The 17,299-nt window shown below is 35.4% G+C and overlaps 1 protein-coding gene across 1 annotated transcript in view; it reads right to left on the bottom strand.

Moving 5' to 3' along the window:
• The window catches only part of THSD7A (thrombospondin type 1 domain containing 7A), a 268,582-nt gene that overhangs the window by 211,106 nt on the left and 40,177 nt on the right, over positions 1–17,299 (bottom strand). The window contains exon 3 of the mRNA XM_090286859.1: positions 1,105–1,936. Coding sequence (XP_090142985.1) covers positions 1,105–1,936 — 832 coding nt within the window. The remainder of the gene's footprint in view (positions 1–1,104; positions 1,937–17,299) is intronic.

Genomic DNA, 17,299 nt, shown 5'->3' with positions numbered 1-17,299 from the left:
GGGTATGTTAGTAAACAGCACACATGTCACACAGTCCTATTTATGTTCCCAACAGCCACAATAAACAGGAAAATAATCTCTTACAAGCTTTCCAGGGACCATAAGGAAAAGAATGCAGCATTCACCAGAAGCACATGGGTTGTGACTTCAGCGAAATTCATCTTATGTGCTTTTAATTAAAGAACAGACGTCTGCTGGAGTAGATGATATTTCAGTGTCATTTCTACAATATATATGTTATAAAATTCTGAATGATATTGCCATAATTTCTCAGTTCAGTCCAAATCATAACTGCATAAATATTTCAGAAAAGGCAGTTATGCAGATGATACACATTAGCCACTCCCAAATGGTCTGGTTTATCCAAGAGCAAAATTCAGAATACCCAGCGAACATCATATTCTTTAGATAATCCTTAATGAATAATCCTCAGTAAGTGTTTTCACAATATAAATCACACATGAAAAAGTCTTTCTTAATATTGTCATTATTTACCCAGAGATAATTTGACAAATAATTTGTCTTGAAAATGCAGCCAATTAATTACATGTTTTCTAAACTAGGAAACTCATGATTAAAGATCAGCTACTTACCTTAATTTCTATTGATTCCCCTTTTCTTCTCTGGGGAAAATGAACCCATTTTATATTCTTAGGTATAGCTCCCTGGGTGGTTGTTTAGCTTTTGTTTATAGGGTAATTCTGAAAATGCTATAAACTTGGAGAGATTACAAGTGTTTTATTCTCAGTAAAATAAGTCTGAATTCCAAATCCCAAAATTCTAGCCTTTAAATGGTTTCTTTTTGTTGTTGGTTGTTTATTTCATTATAGGTGTAAACATCACTATTGACCTAAAAGAGCAGTATCAGATTTCAGAGAATCTCTCATTTTGAAAGGAAATTGAACTCAAGTTGTATACATGAGCAACACAGAAACAATGCCAGGACACCCACACAGCTTAAATGCCTTAAATGGAAAAAGTTACACTTGAGGGTAGCTCATCGTAGGTTGTGAGTTCCAGGATTTATCAGAGCATGTCTGAAGGACTCCCTAGCCCATGGTCCTGACAGAGAGACAGGTGTAATTAATGGTAATGAAATGTTACCTCAGGTCAGCAGCTTGCCTGGTCTTGTTTGTACAGGTGACCTCTCTGGTCTGATATCCAATCTGGATGTCCCAATATTTGTTCTCTTGCCGATTCTGTCTGTTTCTATTTCTCTTTTTCTTAATGAGTTCCCGGGCCTCCGGATCCTTCATGCCTTTCCCTCGGTCCTTTCCCCGGTCTTTGTTCTTCCCACGTCTCCTTGCCTGTCTCACTTGTCTCGAGTGCAGCACAGAGCACGTGCTCCAGGGGCCCACGTGCAAGCTGTACATGCTCTCTTCGGCTTCACACGGGCTGGACTGGCACACCTGAAACTCCGTCAGGTTGGGGCAGCCCGAGCCTCCGAACTGGGGCGGCGCCACCACGTGCCGCGTCCGGTGCTGGAGCCCACTGCCGCACGTCTTGGAGCATCCCGACCAGGCAGAAAACTCAGACACGATGCAATCTTGCTGGCAGGGGATGAGGCAGGCCTGCTCCAGGAGCGGCTTGGGTTCAAAGTACTCACAGATGATGTCCTCCGCAGGAATGTCCTTCTCCTTCTGGATGCACGTGATCTCTCTCACCTGAATGCCTTCTTCCCCCTTAATGCACTCAAGGGGTTTCTCCAGGCTTTTCGAAATCACAGGTTGACACTGGTTCCAGGGTCCCAGCCTCCAGTCGTATAGCTCTTTGTGCCAGTCACAAACTTTGAAGCAGTTTTGCTGGTTACTGGGTCTCTCGGCCTGCTTACAGTTGGTATGTAACGTGGTCCATCCTTCCACATGAGCACACCACACAGCACGGGTCTGAATGCCTCCTGGACCACATTCGTCTCCCATGCATCGGCCCCACGGACCTAAAAACGACACAGGAGTTAGTGCTACTAGACAAAAACTATAGCTTACTTTATATTCCAGAAAGACATTTCAAGACCTAGTACATTCACTTCCCTGAAGTGTTCTAAAGTAGGTCTCTCTACATTGACTGTTAGAAAGTAATGATCTGCACTCAGTATTGGGGAAGGGGAACTGTGTCAGAGTCTATATAAGGTAACTGCTGGGACACTTTCACTCCAGGTCCTTTTGGGATTATTAAAAGATTGCTTTTATTCATTTCCTTAATTTTAGATTGTAAAAGAACTCTTGCTCATAAAGGACATCAGAAATTAGTCACAGTGAAAACCCATTACTCCTGCCTCAGAACCATGATTGATTTCAGTAACTGGGAAAGAAAATGGACCCATGTGAAGAACAACTTCTTCTGCAGGCTTTTCTTTCCAGAGCAATTAACTATTTTGTAGAATATCCTCTGTTCTACTTCATTTTCTGTTGCTACACATTGTGACTGTAAGAGTCTCATAGTTGCTGTATGTGTGTGCAGACAGAAGTGTTTACTTACTGGTAACCAAAGTGAAAAATCTTCATTTATGAACATTCTGCCTTTAAAGTGATCATTTTTCACTTCCAGTGAAGTGTAAAAATAGACAAGAGAATTTAAATTTAACTAAAAGACTATAGCTATGTTCTGAACATTGAAGGGTTATTTGGAATTTTAGCAATCTATTCATTGCTAAAATTCCAAATTCCTAGGTATGTACTATCTGCTATTATAGAGCTCTTTTATGGGATACTTAAATCAGTGGCTTTATTGTGAAAAGTGGGCCTTTTCCTTTGAATCCTTCTTAGCATAGATTGAAACTCTCTTATATCTGCATGTATTGTTTCTCTTTTAATGTAGATAATAGAATTTCAGTGCTTTAACAGATAAATCTCAATTATAAAGTTGAGAATCATATTATTTTGGAATTTTAAAGAAATGTAATGATCCCATAGTTGCATGATTTTCAAAATGTGGTCCATTATTATTATTTATTTTTATATATATTGAGATTATGATAAGACTTTGACAAGATGTTTCTGTTGCTCTAAAGTGAAACCCACTAAATGCGGCCAACAGAGTCACTATAGATGAGAAAAACTGGTAACAAGAAGGGGAAATGATTTGCCAGGTTCGCATCTTGAATGAATAACAAAACCAAACTTCATCTTAGATTCCAATTCTGACTTGTAGTTGTGTGATTTATCCTAGACTTTAGATCTCAAGACTTAGATACACCTATTCAAAATGATTAATCTACAAAGAATGAAATATAAAGAACCTGCCTATTGTATTTAATTTAAACATTAAATTTTGTTTAGCTAGGAGGGTGTTTATAATTTGATAATGTTAACTTCATTACAAATGGAATAATGGAGTTGTAAATAGAAAAGGGATCATTTACAGAAATAGTCTTCCCACAGTGCTGATGTCAAAAACTTTATGAGCTAAGAAAGTTAGTGAGTTTGTTACATCTGTCCACATGTAATACCTGATGATATATTAACATTATTTTTATTTGTCAAAGGAAGATATATACTCATAAATTTGTTGATGCTCTCTTAGAGATTTTGTAAATATTCAGTTTAAGAATTACAGAACCTAGGATGCTTCTCAATATGGGAACATAGTAATATGTATAAAAATTTAGAATTAATTCCACATTATCTTTGGTATTTATTCCTTTTCCCCACTGTGCTTGAACAAATCAGTAATCCTTATTTCCTATCCTAAACATAGCATATAAAGATAGGTTTATTTTGGACCCTTTAGTTAGGAGTAAGCTACATGCCATTACATCTAAATTTCAGAATATATGTGTCTTGCATTAATCGGAGTCTAAATTCCAGATATAACTCAGGAGAACTTCTTGATATTTTATTGTTTTCTAATCTTTGATATTAATTAAGAAATTAGACTTATGAATCATATTAAGACTATTAAGAATTAGTCTTTTATCCTCAAAATAAACATAAAAATTTTTATAGCAAATTATACATTTGGACTTAAAGTTACTTAATTATATTTTTTAATGGGTGTGTTTAAACTAATTGATGACAATTAATATTTTATTATAAAAATCTGAGTATATAAAATGTGAACTGACTTCAAGTCTGCATGTAATTGCTGAGTAAGGAAAACACACACCAAAAACAAAATCTTAAAAACTATGAAGCAGAACTATACAACACTAGCTAACTATTAAATTTGAAATTACCATAGGTAAGAAGTGGTTAAGATATTTAACTTATGAACAAAATTTTAGCACAACCTCCAGGCTTACTTCTAAGTTTTTGCAAAAATGAAAGTGAATTATGCTTAGTGAAATAAGCCAGGCAACGAAAGAAAAATACCATATAGTATCACCTAATACAGGAAACTAATGAACAACACAAACAAACAAGCAAAATTAAACCAGAGGCATGTAAACAAGGAGCAGACTAACAGTTACCAGGGGGGGTGAGGGGGAGGGAGAGAAGGGGGGTAAGTAGGGGAAGGGTTTAGTAAAGGCACTAGTGTAGATAACCCATTGACATGTACAGCGAGGCGGGGATTGACTGTGGGAGAAGGGGTGGGCTGGGGGGGATCAATGGGGGAAAAAGTGGGACAACTGTAACAGAAAAACAATAACTAACTTAAAAATTTTAAAAAAAAGTGAATGATGGTTACTTTGAAAATGCCTCATTGTTTACTGACATCAGATTAGGGAGAGTTCCTTTCTTACACATTATCAGAACAACCTGCATTTCTGTCACATCATGCTCATCACAATTGCAATTAGTTTACTGAATAATTGTTTGTGAAATATCTGTTTATCACATTAGACTGACTCCATGACTCTTAAAGACAGAACTTTGCCTGTCTTTTACAATATTTGGTTTGATCATGTCTTTTAATTTTCATGGTTGGACTTTAAAGGAACTTCCACAATCATTTTGTTTAGAAAAGAGAGAACTTCTGTGTTTTTAATGTCAATGGTAGCACAAATAAAGAAACTGAGTTCAAGAAAACTTCTACACTATTTCATACACATTGATAATGACTAAGTATTGTTAAAGTTTACTTAATTAGGAGAAAGCATACATTCTAAATGCAAATACAATTTAATTTTCATTCCAAAAATATCATCAAAGATTTCTATCAGTCATCTATTTATAGATAATCCTGTTGGGTTTATTTTATTTCAAGTATATTTACATTGAGAACCAGAAGACAGACAATCTTGAGAAAAATTCCATGGAAATCTATTAAAAAATACCCTCTAGGCTGAAGGAAGATAAAATGTCTGAGGGCACCAGTGAAAGTGGAGGTGGCAAAATAATCACAAGTGAACCTGAAGAAAATTCATTCACTCTGCAGGCTTTAACTGCCGTCTTATCTTTTCACTGCACCTTGGATATTACACATGTCCAATTAACAGACCCTTTGATAAATCAGATCCCATCCATGATGAAGGGCTGTCTACTTCTTTCCTCCAGCAGTTTTAAAATAATCACACATTAAACAGAAAAGGGACCACATCTAAAATTGCTCGTGACAGCTAAGAATTGTTAGACCAATTAGCTACCATGTGTCATGGAGAACAAATGTTTCAAAAGGAATTTGAAAGCACGACATGCAAACTCTATCAAGGAAAACACAAAGTCTTCTCCCAGGTACCACACAAAACTGTGAAATTGAACTCCAATCCCTCTCCATAATGGTAAATCGGTGTTGGAAAGGTGGTGTGTGTTTGTGCACATGTGTGTGGGGGGGGGGATGTTTGCTTTTTAACAAGAACAGAAAGAATTTACATTGGTTTAAAGCTTGCTTTATTTATTTTTCTTATTCACAATAACATACTGGGGACTTGGACTCTAACTGCACAAAACTGCAGCTTTTTACTTAAGGCCTTGGATAATATCTCTTTATAAATGGAACTGTATTTCTGCATAGGATTGTGTTCATTCAGTATCATGCAACACACATCAAAGATGTAGATCAAAAAATATATGTAGAACATTTAGCCTGACAGATTTTATGTAAATCAAGAAAGAAATTCTGGAAGTCTTATTCTACTAAAAAAAAAAAAAAAATATGTTAAAGCAATTAGTTTATATACCGAAATATTTATGTAATTGATAGCCTCACGACAGAAATATTTTCAGTTGGAATTGATGCAAGATCATTCAAAATTGTTATAACAACTTTAAATTAGTGCTACTTGGCTTAGTTTCCCATAGGCTAGGGCTTTAAATATAAGTCTTAACTAACTTAGCAAAAATGTTGATAGAAATGTTTTTTTATTCCTGCAAAAGAAGGTTTTATAACATGCCTATTCTCTTCATGTCATTCAAAACTCTCTTTATTTCAGTCTACAAAAGATGGCCTTTTAAATTTAAAATTAGTATTATGCTCACTACATTCAACCCTGACTTCTTCTGAGACTGTGTTTTATATGTCAAGGGCACAAGAACAATATGAAGCTGAGTCTATAAAAGGCCACATTATTGACAGGTGGCAAGCAACTGTTCCAAATAGCCTTATAAAAGATAAACACTATAAAAGGAGCATGAGAAAATTATGCGAACTACTTTCTGTCCCTGTTTGTTATAAAATCTCAAATGAGCCAGTTTCTTGTTAGACGAAATATGTTTGCTCCATTCAGATGAGATAGTGCATTTGCTCTCCTGGATTTGGTTATGGAACAGCATGTTCTACTTTGCCAAGATCAAGGAGTGCACAAACAGCTTAGTAATAGACTAAATTCTGTCTCATGAATGCTGCACAGTACCTTATTTTAAAATTCATATTCATAGAATTTTAAAAACTATTTGTTTTTACTCAAGCAAATTAGTTCAGAAAAAATTAGAAATTACTGCTAATTAATAAAACTCCTCATAAATCTCATAAACTACAGATAAGTAGTATTCATAATTTGCTGTCATCCCATTAGGCAAGTAAAATAAATATTTATATAAATTTAAAATTGTGCTATAAATTGTTTTATAATCTGTTTTACTTCACAGTATGCTATAAAACGATTCTGTTTCAATAGATGTGAGGGGCTCAGATATATATATAGACACTCAATCTCATTTGCTCTTCTATTTCCACAATTAAATCTATACTACAGTGGCATAGTGTGTTGTATTAATTTATCATGATTTATCTAAACGATATTCTATTTGTGAAAATTTAGGTCTTTTTTCTAATCATTTACAACATTAAAAATTATGCCACAATGAGTATTTATTGTTGTAGATTGGTCAACTTACTCAAGAGTTTTATGAATGTTCAAGCTTTTATTATAGTTAGAATTACAAAAATGCCCATCAAAATGTGCCAGTTTGCCCTCCTACCAGCAATTTATGAGTATGTTTCTTTGTTTTTTTCCCCTCATATCAGGTATTTCTCTAGATTTGGGCATCTATTAAGGGAATTTTAGGTGTTTTTTTCTCACAGGATTAATCCTTTGACTATTTTGACTGTAAAGATAGTCTTTATTCTTTTAACTCCAATCCTTTGTGTACTGTGGTCTCTAGAAAAGACCTCAAAGCTTCTCAAGGATTGATAATATCCTTCTCTTTTATTCAACACCGAAACATAATTTTGCCTCTTTCGTTCTCATTTGGTCATTTAAAAGGAATTTTTTTTTTTGCTGTGGATAGAAGCAAACATGTAGGCTTAAATGTCTGTCTTGAAGTAGTCCCATAGATTATTTGAGTGCCTGGCTATGCTATTCAATATAATACTAATTTAATTACAAATATGCATTCTGTCTAGGAGATCCCTTTATATGCATTTATGGACACCACAATTAAATTTTGAATATTTACTGACATAAAGTAATTTAAAATTTATTTTTAAAAAACAAAAGGGGAGCTCATAGCTTTTTGACTTGAGTTTTAATTTAACTTAATTTGATTTTAATTTAAAATATAATTCTCAAATGACAAATCACTTTGGTGGATAAGGAAAGATCACTCAGAAATCAAGCTGAGCTTTCATCTTCAGTATTAATTAAATTTTAAAAGAAATTGTGTTAAGAATATCAAATTAAATGTACAAAATCAGGATAAGCTCTTTAAATGTGATGAGACAATGAATGAGGAATCAGTGAAAATTATAGCTGATTTTACAGTTGCCAAATATAGTAGTAATCTATTGTCAGGTCTTATATGTTTGATTTCTCTTTAAAAAATTACTTATCCTCTTTGAATCCTGCTTTCCCCCATTTGTAAAATATAATATAAAACATGTCATTAACTTCCATCATCTCATAACACTATTTGAATCATAATCAAGTATTAATGTTATAAAATGTGGGATCCAAAAAATAAGTTTCCTCCCACCTTCTGAATAATACTAGCTGGGAAATAATCACATCATCATGTGCCAGATTAACAGGAGGAAATGTCCAAAATTTATTATGGTTGTACATTTGGGGGTACCCTAAGTTAGGACATCCAAAGACTCGTCGTGCAGTTGAGGTTTATGTGTATTATGAACACAGGAGAAGGGGAGCAGGGTTCAGAGATTTCTAAAGGAAAGTAGGTAATTAATTCATAGGCTGATGAGAAAGAGGAAACATGTGGTTAAAAAAAAAATTCTTCCTGGGTAACCCAGAAACAGTGGGATGCAGAGGGAAATCTAGCAGAGATTTTTGTTTGGATCCTGTCTGCATATTTAATTCATACATGCTAAGGTGAATGTGCTAAGTTTCCCTTCCTGAAGCACAAACTATCTACTAGGACACAATAGGAAGCTAGGACCTGGTGTGTGTGTGTATATGTATGTATATATACATGTATGTATGTATGAGATACTCTTTTTGTTTTCCACTAAAGGTGAGTAATTCTGATGCAAAAATCATGGTCTTGCTTCTAAACCCGAGGTGTCTATGCTGTAACTCTCCTATTAGGTCTAGCCAGAGATTCCACACAGTCATTTTATCTATCAGAAATCTGTGTGATAACATCATCTGTCTAATAATATCATATCTGTGGGCCTTGGTGACCTGAGTAGCTTGCACACAGCCTGGACATGCTGGAGAGGTCTCTACTATAGAATCCATTCATAACCGGCAGTCTTCCAAGTCAACCAATAAGTAGACTGTGGCAATATTCCAAGTGTGAAATGTGCTGCTTTCAGAAACAAAGAGGCTGTGGTAGCCAGCCTCCAAGGTAGTCCCTGCATCTTCGTATTCATGCCTTTCCACAATTCCCCCTGACAGTGAATAGATGTGACCTGTGAAACCACTAGGATATTGCAGAGATATTGGTATGTAATGTACAAGTGTAGATCAAAAAGAATGTGATGGCTTCTGACTGACTGGCCTTCTCTTGGTTAATTCATTCTGGGAGAAATCAGCTGAAATGCCATGAGAGTATTCAAGCAGCCTTTTGGAAAGGAACTGAGGCATCCACCAACAGCCATGTGGCTGACTCATGACCTTCTTGGAAGCAGATCACCTTCGCACCAGTAAAGTCATTAGAGGACTGCAGACCTGGCCAATGTCTGGACCACAGTCTCATAAGAGACCCTGACTCAAAACTACCCAGCTAAGCTACTTCCAAATCTCTGACACACAAAAACTGTAAGACAATAAAGATTGATTGGTTACAATCTGCTAAAATTTGAAGTAATTTTTTAGGTAGCAATAGATATCTACCACAGGTACCTGGGAAAGGTATGTTGTCATAACCAAAAATCTAAAATATGGGAGTGGCATACTGGAACTAGGCAGAAGCTGGAAGGACAATGAGGAAAGCAGTCGTAAAAGTGTTTTGAAAAGACTGTTAGATGAAGCCTGAGAATGGCTGCCAGTGAGGACTTCAAAAGAAGTGAGGAGAATGTTACTGGAAACTAGAGGAAAGGGGATTCTTGTTATATCATGGCAGAAAGTTTAGCACTATTGTCACCTGTAGTAATGTGTAATACAGAAAATATACCTAATCAACTGGATGATCTAAGATTTCTACTCAGAGTATAGAAGGTGGCACCTGGTTTTTCTTATTAGGATATCTGAAATATGGCACTTGCCACTTCTTATTCACCAAACCCAAGTAGCATGTTATGACCATAAAGGACCAGTGTGAAGTTCTGAGTACTGTCAAGACAACCCAGGTCCCATCCGACTATATTTTGACAAAAGGCAGAAGTGTTACATCGGCCTCAGGATGAGGGAGGGAACGTGTCTGCTGTATATCCTCCTGTAAAAGCAAACAGCTTTTGATCCTGTTTACTAACGGGGATTGAGAAAAATACCATGCTAGATGATCAGTATCTTCATACCACGTTCCAAGCACTGTATTGATTTGCTTTAGTTTAGATACCACCTCTTCTTAACAGCTGCCATTGGACCTAACCCCTGGTTCAGTTTACGGCAGCAGCTCGCTATCATCTTCCAGGATCCGTCCAGTTTTATTTTACTTTTTTCAAAGACAATACAGGTCAATTAGACAGGAATTTAATGTAGACGACCTCTCCTGCATCTTTTGAATGTTTAATGTGGCACTAATTTTGGAATTCCCCCCAAGGATCATATGCCAGAGCATTACACACAATGCATGCGTCACTTCCTAGCTACAATTTGTCTCAGTCTATCAAAAACTCAGTCTCAGTAACTCTGAGCATTAAGCAACTGTATGTCAGCCTAGCAGATGAGAAAGCAAAGCATTCATCCAATTTTCCCCTATTCACCATTGGTCAAGAGTGGCTCCATGGTCATTAACATTAGCTCCTTCACAATTTCAAGTTGTGCATGAGTGAATGCTGAGAGTGTTTCTATAGGTGTCTGCATTACATTACACTGTCAGAGTAGCTCTGAGAAAAAGTGGGGTCCTCAGCCTATCGTAAGGTGCAGTCAGTTTGCACCTGCCTGAATCTGGTTAAACCTGTGCAAAACTGGAAGTCACAGGAGTTACTGGAGCTGGAGGTAGAGCCAAGAGGATTTTAAATGGCACACAAGTGGCATTACATGCCTACGAAATGGTGAAGGTTTTTGTTTGTTTTATTGTGTTTTCTTTGTCTTCTGTGAACAATATACCTTCTGGACAAACTGCTAAAGGCTGAAGATTTCTGAATTTTTATCACATTTATTTTATTCATTCAACAGATATTTAGTGGGAGCCTACACTGTGTTATGTGCTATGATAAGCAAGCAAAATAGATATTGGTGAAGCCAAAGGGCTATAAAAGATGGAAACAACCCAAATAGCAACAGTGGATAAAGAAAGGTGGTAGATACATGTGATGGAATATTATTCAGCCTTAAAGAAATTCTGACACATGCTGCAACATGGGTTAGCCTTGAAAAGTTGTGATAAGTGAGATAAGCTGTACACAAAAGGGCAAATATTGTATGATCCCACTTATATGATGTCCTTAGGATGGCAACATTTACAGAAATAGAAGGTGGAATAGCACCAGAGGCTGGTGCGAGTCGGGAATGGGGAACCATTGTTTGACAGGTGCAGCTGCAGTTTGGAATGATTACAGAGTTCTGGAATGGACACTGGTGATGGTTGCGCAACAGTGGGAATGAACTTAATGCCACTGAATCATTCACTTAAAAATAGTAAAATGTCAACTTTTATGTTATATACTTTACCACAATAAAAAAATAACACTACAACAAACTTTAGTGAACATTTTTTATATTCACATCTATAATCCTATGAAGTTTAGAGAACCTTAACTTCCTAGAACTTTGGAAGTTACTGCCAAGTTATAAAGCTTTGGAGCATTCTTAACTTTCTTAGACCTAAAAACAATTTATTTGAGACCGTCAAGCAAAAAGGGAAGGGCCAATTATAGATTTGATAGGCTTTTCCTCTCTTATAAAACACTAGAAAAACAAAGAATAGCTCAGAATGCCACCCTTATCTTAGGTCTCCTGCCTAGCTTTTTATTTTATTTTTTAATAATTTATTTGTTTTGTTTATTTATTTATTTAGTTTTAAAGAGAGGGGAATGGAGAAAGAGGGTGAGAAACATCACTGTGTGGTTGCCTCTCGCGCGCCCCCAACTGGGGACCTGACGTGCAACCTAGTCATGTGCCCTGACTGGGGATCGAACCAGCAACACTTGGCTCACAGGGCGATGCTCAATCCACTGAGCCATAGCAGCCAGGGTATTCTATGATTCTTTAGGGCATTTTTACCTGTATTCTGGTTAATAAATATATACATAGCTGTTATTTTTATAAAGCTCATTTTCAGGTATATAGTACATTTTAGTATTCCCTTGCATACAATAAACTCTTCCTGTAAAACAGGAGCAAATTAATTTTTTCCTCTGATGTCATATAACAATGAATGAAGTCAGAATAAAATCATGTTAATTTCTCCATTTCTGTCACTGGGTCAAGACTGGTTTCATTGCAAGCAATTATAAAGGATAACAATACATTCACTTCTTACCTCTTTACTTAATTTGGACTACTGTTATATACTTACGGAACTGAGAAGTATGACTTCTTTTTTTTAAGACCATTTTAAATGTAGTAAAAACCAGATGATATAAAATTTACAGTCATTTTAAGTGTACAGTTCAATAGTGTTAAGTATATTTAATTGCCGTGAAACAGATAGATCTCTAGAACCTTTTCATCTTGCAGGAACTAAAATTCAATACCCATTGAACAACTGCTCTTTGTCCCCAGCTCCTGGTAACCGCCATTCCACTTTCTATATCTATGAATTTGACTACTTTAGAAACTACATATAGATGGAATCATATTGTATCTGTCCTTTTGTGACTGGCTTATTTAACTTAGCATAATGTCTTCAAGTTTCATTCATGTTGTAGCATGTGTCAGAATTTCATTCATTTTTAAGGCTGCATAGTATTCCATTGTACGATGCATCAGACTTTGCTTATTCATTCCTTTGGTTTGCTTCCACCTCTTAGATATTGTGAATAGTGCTGCCATGGACATGGATATGCAAATACCTCGTCAAGACCTTGCTTTGAATTATTTTTAAGTATACTTTATTGATTATGCTATTATAGTTGTCCCAATTTTTTTCCCTTAATGCTCTCTGCCCAGTACCCCCTTTTCTCCAGCAACCCCTCTCTCCCCTTAGTTTGTCTCCATGGGTTGTGTATGTAAGTTCTTTGGCTCCACCCTTTCCTATACTATTCCCCCTGTCTATTTTGTTCCTATCAGTTATGCTTCTTTTTTTATGTATATTTTATTAATTATTTTGTTACAGTAGTCCCAGCTTTTTAGTATGACTTCTTTATAATAGACTAGAAAGCATTCCTTCATGGTTACCTTAATCAATATGCATTACCATATATTTTTATAATCTACATATAATTTCTATACCACTAAATGCTGTAATTATATAGACTTAGAAAAGTCTACCTAAAATAGAAAATTTCCAACACACTAATTAGTATATATATATATATATAAATGTAAATGTAACGTATACATCAATTTACTTTTATAACAAATGATTTTTGCTACTGAAATACTTCATGTGAAGGCAATTACTTCATCTGAAGCCAATATCTCCTTCCAAACTCCATGTGTTTAAGGAAGTTGAGTGTATGGTTTAGGGTAGTAATTTGCAACATCAGTGTCTTAGAAAGGTCTATTAGACCTTAGATTATTTTCATACTCTTAGAACCAATTACTCAGTACAACCATATGTATTAATGCCCTGAGTTAATATTATATATGTGTATGTGTGTATAAAATGAATCTTTAATGTGATTTAATCAAGAAAGTTGTCCAATCTGGTGATGGAGAGCTTATTTATAAGCTCTATTTTCCCTATATTCCCTATATTCCTATAAAATCTTCCTCTCTAAAAATTCTACTCTAACCCACTTTTTAAATATTATAAAACTTTCAACTAAATAATCTCCTTTTTTTCTTATTCTTAATAAGACTTCTAGTCTGATCATTAGACTTGTTGCTTTTCTGTGGCATTGTTTGACTGCACAATAATATCATAGAGCAAACTGGAAATTATCAAAGAAAATAAAATGGAGTAGACAAATAATAAATAAAATATATGTCCACATCCACATAACTTCTATTCTTATCAAAATTAAAAAAGGCAAATGATCTCACATTTGTTTCAACATGACGAGTCTCACCCTAAGTCTCTACATACTCGGTTAACTCATCTCACAGACATTTTGTCCAGGTTCAGACTTTCTTGATTTACACTGTGCTGTATAATGAATTTACTCAACATGTGCATTCTTTTGGTAATTGCTTGACTAACTCAGCCCCATAATGACAAAGAGACATGTTGAAAATTCTGTGCCCGAGTATCTATTTCTTCAATTAATCCTCATCCAGAGACTGACTCAGGGAACTAGATGTACATTTCTCCTCTGAGCACTTCCAGATTACTCAAGCAGCGACCTTCACTGACCCCAGTTCCTGAGGTGCCATGCATTTATATTACTCCTCAAACCTCTTTCTCTCAGAAGACTGTAATTCCTTTGCATAGTTCAGAATTGATAAGTTTTAAGTTATGTTGGAAGATAAATGTTCATAACATATGTTTGCATGCTTTGACATGGTGTATATAAAATGCTATGAAGACATAAGAGTAATTACATAGCAAATGCTTTACATGTTTAACTGCCTCAATTTAGTATTCTTTTGGTGGAAAGAAATGAGAATTGTTTAAATCAAAATTCCACTCATAAATTAAATTCTCTTTATAGGAAGCAATTCCAGTGCTAAAAATGTTCTGAGCACTCTATACTGAATGCTCATTATTTGCTAGAGTACATAGGGCACAGGGCTCACAGTCCACAGATGGTCTCCAGGCTAAATAGGACACAGCAGAAGGACAGAGGAAACTTGTACTTGCATTACCTAGACTGTGTTCCTACCCAAATTCCTTTATAATTTAAAAAGAATTTTTGTTTTATTGTGGTAAGAACACACCATGAGATCTACTCTCAAAAATTTTAAGTGTATAATACATTATCGTTGACTGTAGGTACAATGTTATACAATAGCTCTCTAGAACTGATTCATCATGCTTAACTGAAACTTCATGCCCATTGATTAGTAGCTCCTAATTTCTCCCTCCCCCTGCCCCTAGCAACCACCATTCTACTCTCTGCTTTTATAAGTTTGACTATTTTAGATATCTCCATTGCATATCATCTTTTCATTATCTATTCATCTGTTGATGGACATTCCAGTTATTTCTGCATATTGGCTATTGTGATTAGTGCTGCCATTTCTCCAAAGAAGATGTACAACATGGTCAACAAATATATGAATAAATGCTCAGTGTCACTAATCATCTAGCAGATGCAACCAAAGCAAAAATGAGATGTCACCTCACACCTGTTAGGATAGCTATTATCTGAAAAAAAAAAAATAGCAAGTGTTGGAGAGGATGTGGAAAAACTGGAACTCTTGCACACTGTTTGTGGGATTGCAAAGTGATTCAGCCATTATGGAAAACTGCAGAGCAGTTTCTGAAAAAAATTAAAAATACAGCTACCATATCCAGCAATCCCACTTCTGGGTATTATTTCAAAAGAACTAATATCAGAATCTTAACGGCACATAAGCAGTATTCATTTTTAGTGATTATCTTTTTGATATATCTATCTTGACTCCAGGTATTAGTTTAGATCACCTGTTTTTCTCAAAACAGGTATGTCAACTGGTCTAATTATTTGATACCCATGACTCAATTCACTCCCAACATCTGGTTAATCAAAATATTCCATTTAATTTAATAAATATTACATATGTCTTAAATTATTTAAGCACCCAGATTTTCTTTTTTTCAACCCAAGGAATCAGTCAGAATTATTTCTCTCCTCATTTACCCATGAACTTCAAAAGCAGAAAAACACAAAAATTAGAGGTGGGTGGTATTTTCTTGCAGCTTATTGAAAAGTCATTATTGGGAGATTCAAGTAGTTCTTAATATAGAAAAACAAAGATGAACATTCTTGGCTTCCTAGTTAAAATACGATAGAGAACAGAGAATTAACTATTGCTTATTCATAACAAATTCTGCGGCAAGTTCTATGAGACCCAGTTGTTAAAATTGCCAAGTATCAGTTCCATATGGTATTCTGTTGGCATTAGTTTGAAGCATGGGGATGAAAGAATATATACTTTAGCACTGCAATCTTAAGGATATGCTTTAAATCATAGCTGCTCATATGTAACAAGTTAACATTTAATGCTTATAAATGGTAGTGTGAGTTTGTGGATTTCAGTCAGAGAGGGGAACAACAGGTGCGTTGGAAGCCTAAAGAAGAAAGAAATTATATTCTTACTTGGGAATGTAAAACTTGATGGACATAATGGGATGGGAGTGAGACAGGCAGAAATGGAAATCCTGAGCCTAAAGTTATACAGGTACAACCTTAGAGTAGAGAACTCCAGGACAAGAAAACAAGATGAACGAAAACAAGAAATGCAAACTGTATATATTAATATAATATAAAGAGGCACATGGAACCCATATACATGAAGAAAAGAGGGAGACAGCTTGGGGTCAGGTTGGGGAAGGCCTAGAAACTTTCCTCTAGGTGAATCCTAGCTTAATATACCTTACTATAACTAAATCCAAATTTTCTTTCAATAATCTGCTTTAACTGTGCTCATGCATTCTCTTCTCACGTTATGTAAGTTTAAAAGGATTTCTCACATTATCTGTCCCACATGTTTTGACACATTGTTAAACTGTGTTCTCTGTTGTTCACCAAGTATTTTGTGTGTGCACACTTATTTCTCAAATAAGATTTTAAAACACTCAGAGATAGGAACTTTGTTTTGTTCCTCTTGTAGTTTCCACTATAGTACTAGACAGCCGATAAAAATTGATATGAGTCCTTTCCATAGTACATTTAAAATACATGAGTATGGCTCCTTAATAGGTACTTGGTGAACTACAAGAGAGAGCAAAGGATGGCTGTTTCCAGAAATCCTCAAAGGAAAACATTCTGAATTAAACAAAAGCAAAATAGTCTGACATCCTGTATGAATTATCAAAAGGCTAAAAAATAGAGTAGCTGACTATGGAGGTCAAGGTTATATTACACTCAAAAAGTGAGAGTAATGAAAGTCAAGTACTAGATAGGATGGCCACCCTGCCAGCATCAACAAGGGACCAGCAGGCAGGGAGTCCAACATAAAAAATGCATCAACTGCAAAACTAATTAGTGAGAAAATGAACTCATAGACTTAAGGAAATTTGTGCCTAAAAACAAATCCAAAACTCAACCAGCTCCTCAGGGACATCAGGCAATTAAAATGTTAAGTGTGAGATAGAGTCACCCATGATGGTTTAAAATAACAAACTAACATTATTTTCCTTCTGATTTGGCTTCTTTTTTTCTCTGAGGT

The sequence above is a fragment of the Furipterus horrens genome, unplaced genomic scaffold (assembly GCF_987537825.1).
Source record: "Furipterus horrens unplaced genomic scaffold, mFurHor1.1.pri manual_scaffold_9, whole genome shotgun sequence".
NCBI classification, from domain to species: domain Eukaryota; kingdom Metazoa; phylum Chordata; class Mammalia; order Chiroptera; family Furipteridae; genus Furipterus; species Furipterus horrens.
Note: the sequence above shows the minus strand (reverse complement) of the source record. Positions and strands in the feature narration are given on the sequence as shown.